The sequence below is a fragment of the Capsella rubella genome, unplaced genomic scaffold (assembly GCF_000375325.1).
Source record: "Capsella rubella cultivar Monte Gargano unplaced genomic scaffold, Caprub1_0 scaffold_5, whole genome shotgun sequence".
Classification (NCBI taxonomy): domain Eukaryota; kingdom Viridiplantae; phylum Streptophyta; class Magnoliopsida; order Brassicales; family Brassicaceae; genus Capsella; species Capsella rubella.
In genome coordinates, this window is record NW_006238919.1 from 5,145,123 (window position 1) to 5,151,827 (window position 6,705).

General features: G+C 33.2%; 1 protein-coding gene across 1 annotated transcript; it reads left to right on the forward strand.

Annotated features, from left to right (window-relative positions):
* The first annotated feature begins 3,356 nt into the window (after positions 1-3,356).
* Positions 3,357-3,888, forward strand: LOC111830614 (uncharacterized protein At4g04775-like). Its single transcript, XM_023783098.1, has 2 exons — positions 3,357-3,521; positions 3,589-3,888. Exons 1-2 carry the CDS (start codon positions 3,357-3,359, stop codon positions 3,886-3,888), a joined length of 465 nt encoding a protein of 154 aa, XP_023638866.1.
* The last annotated feature ends 2,817 nt before the right edge of the window (positions 3,889-6,705 follow it).

Consider the following 6,705-nt stretch of genomic DNA (forward strand, 5'->3'; position numbering starts at 1 on the left):
TAAATAGTAAAATGATGTGGATGATGTTTGAAAGGACTTTTCATATTTCTTTTTGAAAAACTTGTTTACATGTGTATAAATATTTAGATTAAAGAATAAAATGATATAAATAAATTATTAAAATTAAATAATAAAATGATGTGAATGATGATTAGGATGATGAGGTGGCTTAAGGAGAAGAGAGCAAAGTTAACTTTTATATATAGACTAGTTGTTGACCCGCGCTGCGCGCGGGAGATTTATAAAATTTTTATTTTATTTTTTGTTATATTATAATTTTTCGTTGTTTTTTTTTTGTTTTGCATTGTTTGTTTTGTTGGCTTGTTACTGTTGTTAGTTTTTGTTATTCTATTTTTCATATCGATTATCTTTTCAATTTTATAGTAATTTAGTATTTGAAATGTTTATCATCATTTTGGTATTCGTCAGAGGTCGATGGAAAGTTTATGCGGTATTCTCTCTTTTTACTAAGTATGTGATTAGAGAGTAAGTTTACGGTGTCTGGGTTTGATATATTTTAGGATCTGGCTTGTTTCCCGTTTTTTCCTATGATTTTGAAATCGGTATCGTTGTTGCAGATGTGTCGCTCTTGTAAACGATGGTTCTAGAAAACGTTTTCCATGTTCCGTTTAATTATCCAGTTCCAAACTCGTGTATCCCACGTTTTTATGATTCCTTTAACCGGTTTGATTGTTATGTGTTGGACCTCAGGCCTATGCTTTTTTAGATTTTGTATTTTGATTGTTGTAGAAGTGTTGGACCTCAAGCCCATATTTTTTTGGATTTAGTAAAAAGAAAAAAGATGATGTGGTGGATGATGTGCCGGAAGGAGAAGAGAGGAAAGGTAACTTTATATATATAGATATATTAAAAGAGTTATGTACATAAGCATATAAATACCATATTGTTGAATATCGTAACAGAAATTGGTATGTTATAGGATTTACTTGGGTTGATTAGTCCTTCAACCTAGGGTTTAGTAATAATTTATTTTAAAACTTTCTGTATATTATAATCAATTTTTAAATGAAATAGTTATGTATACTAAAAACAAGGTTATAGTCTCTATATCGATTTTGGAACCACTAAACTTAGAATTTAGATCTCTCTTTGCAAATATGAAGTAGTGTTAACTGTTAACCATATGATTATTTCTTTTATTTACGTGGATAATATACTGTCTACTTACATTATTAATTACCTCTAAACCTCATTTTTATTAATTACATTTGTTTAGTATAATCACTTGGTTAATTGCTCTGAAAAAATGAGGGTTAAGATTGTCATGTACAGTTAGTTTCTCCCTTTTATTTATGCTATGATTGTTAAGATGCCTAAAAATGACGTTAGCTCCAAAATAAGGCAATAATGCCTATTTTTACAATACACTCTTTATTATACCACTATAAGTATGCTTCATTTTCAGTAGGTAAAAACACCATATCCGAAAAGCAACTCTGTTATATCACCAGCAATAAAACAAAATACCTAAGAGATGTCCATCCTTACAAAGTTAACGTACGTTGCCTTCAGATATGTTAATTGCTTTCACATTTGTTTTTTACCATACAAGTCCCTTGCTTGATTCTACTCTGGTTTTATGTTTTTCTGTTGTAGGCAAGTCAAATACCTAGCGACAAACTCCTATGTTCCTTTCATTACAGTATTTCTGAACAAGTTCCTGGATAACAAGCCGAAAGGTTTTTTTATTGATGATATCGATATTGATGATAGTGACGATATTGATGCTAGTAACGATATTGATCGTGAACTTGATACGGAGCTGGAGCTTCTAACTATAATGAATGCGCTAACTATGGATATGATGTCGGAAATAGACCGATTTTATATCACCCTTCAATTCGAATTAGCAAAAGCAATGTCTCCTTGCACAATATGGATTCCAAACATTCATGATCTTGATGTGAATGAGTCGAGTTACTTAGCCCTCGGTCTATTGGTGAACTCTCTCTTCAGGGATTGTGAAAGATGTTCCACTAGAAATATTCTTGTTATTGCTTCGACTCATATTCCCCAAAAAGTGGAATATGTGACAACGAAACCTATATTGCAAAAGTATATGTGACAACGAAACCTATATTGCAGTTAATATGATCTAATTATCATTCATATAGACATACAATTCTATACCTTTTTGAAAACAAATTTTTCTAATTTACCTTTGTGTCCATAGATTGTTTTAACAAATGATTGTGCTTAATGAACCCCCACGACTATATTAGGAAGAAGCAGATAAAAATAAAAATAATCAGATATGTTTGGAAGGATCAAATTAAATTATTTCTTATCTTTCCGTAGTGAACATGAATTAGTCTTTACCCCTTCACGTTTGTACTATCTTCATTTGTATTATTCTTTTAGATACTTTGATGAAATCGTTACTTTGATTATTTTTAATAAATTACGTTCAAAGTTGTTTTCAAGTTTTATCTTGATAGTTAGAGGAACTAATTAAATAGTAAATTTTGATACAAGATGACAAAATTTTGTTATAGCTGAGATCCGAATGACGGTTGAACTCAACAATAATCAAGCATTTTTAAATTCAACAATAAACTTAATATTATAGTAAGGGTCTTATAGTAATGGCTGAGTTATATTTTAGTTATGGCTGAGTTATTGCTAATATATGGTCTTGATATGGCTAAGTTATGGTCCTGTTATGGCTGAGATCCGAAAGACAAATTAAACTCAATAATAATCAAGCAATTTAAATCAACAACAAACTTAACATTATGGTATTAGAATATATAAAAAACTATCTTTAATGTAAATGATAAAATTCAGACTAATATAAAACATAAAATTGTATTACATTAGGGTATTACAAGATAGAATGGAGAACCATTACTAGGATTTATCTCTTTGTTGGATACATAAGTCTTAAAAGGTTAAATTTAATTATATTCATTTTTACAGTGAATAAAAACCTTAAATTCGTCTTATCTAAGTGTTCTAATAACATGAATGTATAAAAAATCTTATATTTCAAATTCGAGGTTTGGCTGAGTTATAGATATGTTACAGCTGAGTTACACATAACATTACAGCTGAGTTATATATATGTTACGGCGGAGGTATGTTTTTGATATTCAAATTCGAGGTTTGGCCGAGTTAAGCCACAGACAGATTTTGAGGATTGGCTGAGTTATACTAAATTAAATTCGTGGTTTGACCGATTTAATTCCGCACGACGTCGTTTCCTTCTTTCTTCTCCCTTATAGACATAATCGAGAAATCAGATTGGGGATTTAGGGTTCTTATCGATTTCTGGGATTGCCTCTTCTCTCTGGGTTTATCTTTGATTTTTGGGTTCCAGTTCTCAATTTTTAATAATGAGCGACTATTCTTCGAGTTCATATCGTTCAGCACATGGTGCTTATCCTCCAGATCTTCCGACGAATTGCGGATGTTGGTGTGGTAACGATATCATCACATACATATCGAAGACAAAGGAAAACCCTTACCGTATCTTCTATAGATGCTCGATTTCTTTGAAGGTAATAATTAGTTTTTAGTTGTTTATTGTTAACATATGGGTATCGATGTTGGTTTTTTGTTAATTAGAGGCCGAGTGAGTCGCATTTCTTCAAATGGGTTTATGAGGCATCGGTTGAAGAAATTAAGATGGTCGACGCAAAGGTAAAGAGAATAGAAGAAGATGTGACGGACTTAAGGCATCAACATACTCAAAATTTAGATCTCCAAAAAGAAATGTTTGACAAGCTTGAGGAAAAACTGGGTAAGAAGCTTGAGGAAAAATTGATGAAGAAGATTGAGGATGATATGGGTAAAACAACTTTGAAGACAATTTCTCTACTCTTTGTAATAGGAATCACAATTGTTTGGCTATGGGAGAGAATATAATTGTTGTTTCATTCATGTTTCATGATGTTTAGACTGATTATGTTGTAATTTGTGTTGTTTAACCAGCAATTTTAAGAGTTCTTTTCATGTTAAATGAGAAATGGGGTATGGCTGACTTATGATTATGTTACGGCTGAGTTAATGTGTTCAAGTTACGGCTGAGTTATGAGTATAATCATAATTTATAATTACCAATTATATAAGTATATAATGTATATGACATATAATAAATATATATTAGCAGCAAATATGCATGTTAAGATTGTTAATTTTGAAAAGAAAATGGAAAATTTACACAATTTCATCCAATTTAAATTATGTAGTGTTGGTTAATGACTAGAAACTAATTTTTGTGTGATAGTTTTTGAAATGTTACCAACAAAGTCTAAATTATTGATGAACAATATGGTAACATGATTGTATTATATTTAAACCTAGTATTTATGTGATTTCATAACATGATTATAAATAGAAATTGACATAACGCATATTTAGGGTATGGCTGACTTATACTACGTTATGGCTGAGTTATAGATAACATTACGGCTGAGTTATCAATAACCTAGTATTTACGTGTTTCCATGAAGACAAAAGGAAACAACATGATTCAAAAGAAAAGATATTTGTATGGGATTACAAAGAAGTTCAAAAAGAAGTTCAGAAAGAACAAACAACATTCAAAAGCAAAGAACTTGAGAACACATAGGAAACAACATTGAAAACATTCATAAGCAAATAACTATTGGAATTCAGCAACAATATTCCCAGTAGAGATCGTGTGCACCAAGTTGTTGAAATATATGGACAATTTTCTCCCAAACCATTGGATTCAACCACTCGGGTTTATCGTAACCTAAGATCCATTTCTTCCTAATCCCACGCATCTGCCACATGAAAATTGAACTCGCATCTTTATTAAAGTGTGTCCAAATGATTAACGTTTGCTTTGGATCCCAGTTGTATTGGCGCTACATAAAAGAAAAAATAATTAGGCGAAGAGAAAATAACCATATGAATGAAAATGCTTTAAACGTGGTGCTTACCAGTAGCATCTTAAACCAATGTATCTTGATGCGGGCGGGAATCAAGCGATAAGTCGGCCACTCGTGGTGCTAGTTCTGACAAAGTATAGGCTCGATCGCTTCAACCATTATGTTATGGTAATCTCTCCATCTTGTTGTTTTTTTGTCAACGAAAGCATCATATAAACCCGGACTAGGGTATAGAACGAGAAGATCATCCAGACCAGGTCCGGAAAGAATCGCGTGAATCTCTGTAAGAACATGTTCTGGTATACGAAAAATTGCGATGGTTAATGTGATGACTGAGTTATCGTACGGGAAGAAGACGAAAGGTCGCGTTACGGCTGAGTTATCTGTAACCTTATTGGGCTGAGATATCAGTAAGTTATTGGGCTGAGTTATCAATAAACTAATATGGCTGAGTTATCAGTAACATGAATATATTCCGTATGATAATTCATGTTACGGCTGAGTTATCATATTAAAGAAGACGAAAGGTCGCGTTATGGCTGGGTTATCGTAAGGGAGAAAGACGAAAGGTCGCATTACAGCTGAGTTAAATATATGTTACGACTGAGTTATCATAAGGGCTTAGTCTAGAAATATGGATTACATAAAACAAACATTGTCTACACATTATCAAAACGAGAAAATCCATGCCAACAACATACCAACGATACTACTTCCGACAAGTTTTTGCATTATGCCCAACTTCTTTACACAGAGAACATGCGTGTGGCTTCCTCGGGCGTTTATTGTGAAGTGCAATTTCTACAGTTGATTTAATCCTGCTTTTTTTCGGCCTTCCTGGCTGGGTTGCAACGTTCGGAGGCACGCACGGTTTGTTAGTTACAATTTCAGGAACAAGGAGTGCAATATCCGGAGGTGAGATTGAATCAGCATACGCGTTAACCAAATAATTGCTCTGGTAGGTCGGATCGGCCAAGGAAATACGAGACACACCCATATGCTCTGCAGCTGCGATTGCATGGACGCATGGTATTTTCTCGTGCTCGAAACGGTGGCATGTGCATCTTTTTGCATCCAAATTTACAACATGCAAAGATGTTCAATATTGTACTTGTACACGTAAAGCATCAATCGGTTGTACTTCAAAAACTCTTGATGCAGTTACACGACCCTATTAGAGGGAAGAACAAAACATAAAAGTTATGGCTTAGTTATATAAATAACGCCTGAGTTATAATCATGTTATGGCTAAGTTATATAAATAACGACTGAGTTATGGCTTAGTTATATAAATCACGACTGAGTTATAATCATGTTATGGCTAAGTTATATAAATAACGACTGAGTTATAAGCAAGTTATGACTCACTTATGTAACGTGATCGGCTCAGTTACCTCTAACAGTTTTTCAACACCTCGTGAGAGCAACACTCGCTCCAAAAGCAATGAAGACATACTTGAATCTGTCACACTCATCAATTTGAAGACGCATTATTCTCCAAAACTTCCCTCAGGAGTTCCCATATCGATATGTCTTGCAAACCTTAGCGTCTTGTATGACTTCCAATAATCCATCTGTTGGCACCAATATAATAATAAGTCAGCCGTAACTATATATAAGTCAGCCGACACATAAATGAAAACTCAGCCGTATTGTAATGATAACTCAGCCGTAACTATATATAAGTCAGCCGACACATAAATCAAAACTCAACCGTATCGTAATGATAACTCAGCCGTAAAGGAAAGAAAACTCAACGAAACTCTGCTGTATCGTAATGAGAACTCAGCCGTAACTTGAACGAAAACTCAGCCGTGACTCAAAT

Bases quoted from the DNA above. Each gene is read 5' to 3' on its own strand.
- LOC111830614 (XM_023783098.1), top strand. From the start codon at position 3,357: ATGAGCGACTATTCTTCGAGTTCATATCGTTCAGCACATGGTGCTTAT. The intron at 3,522-3,588 runs GTAATAATTAGT...TTTGTTAATTAG, and splicing joins GATGCTCGATTTCTTTGAAG to AGGCCGAGTGAGTCGCATTT.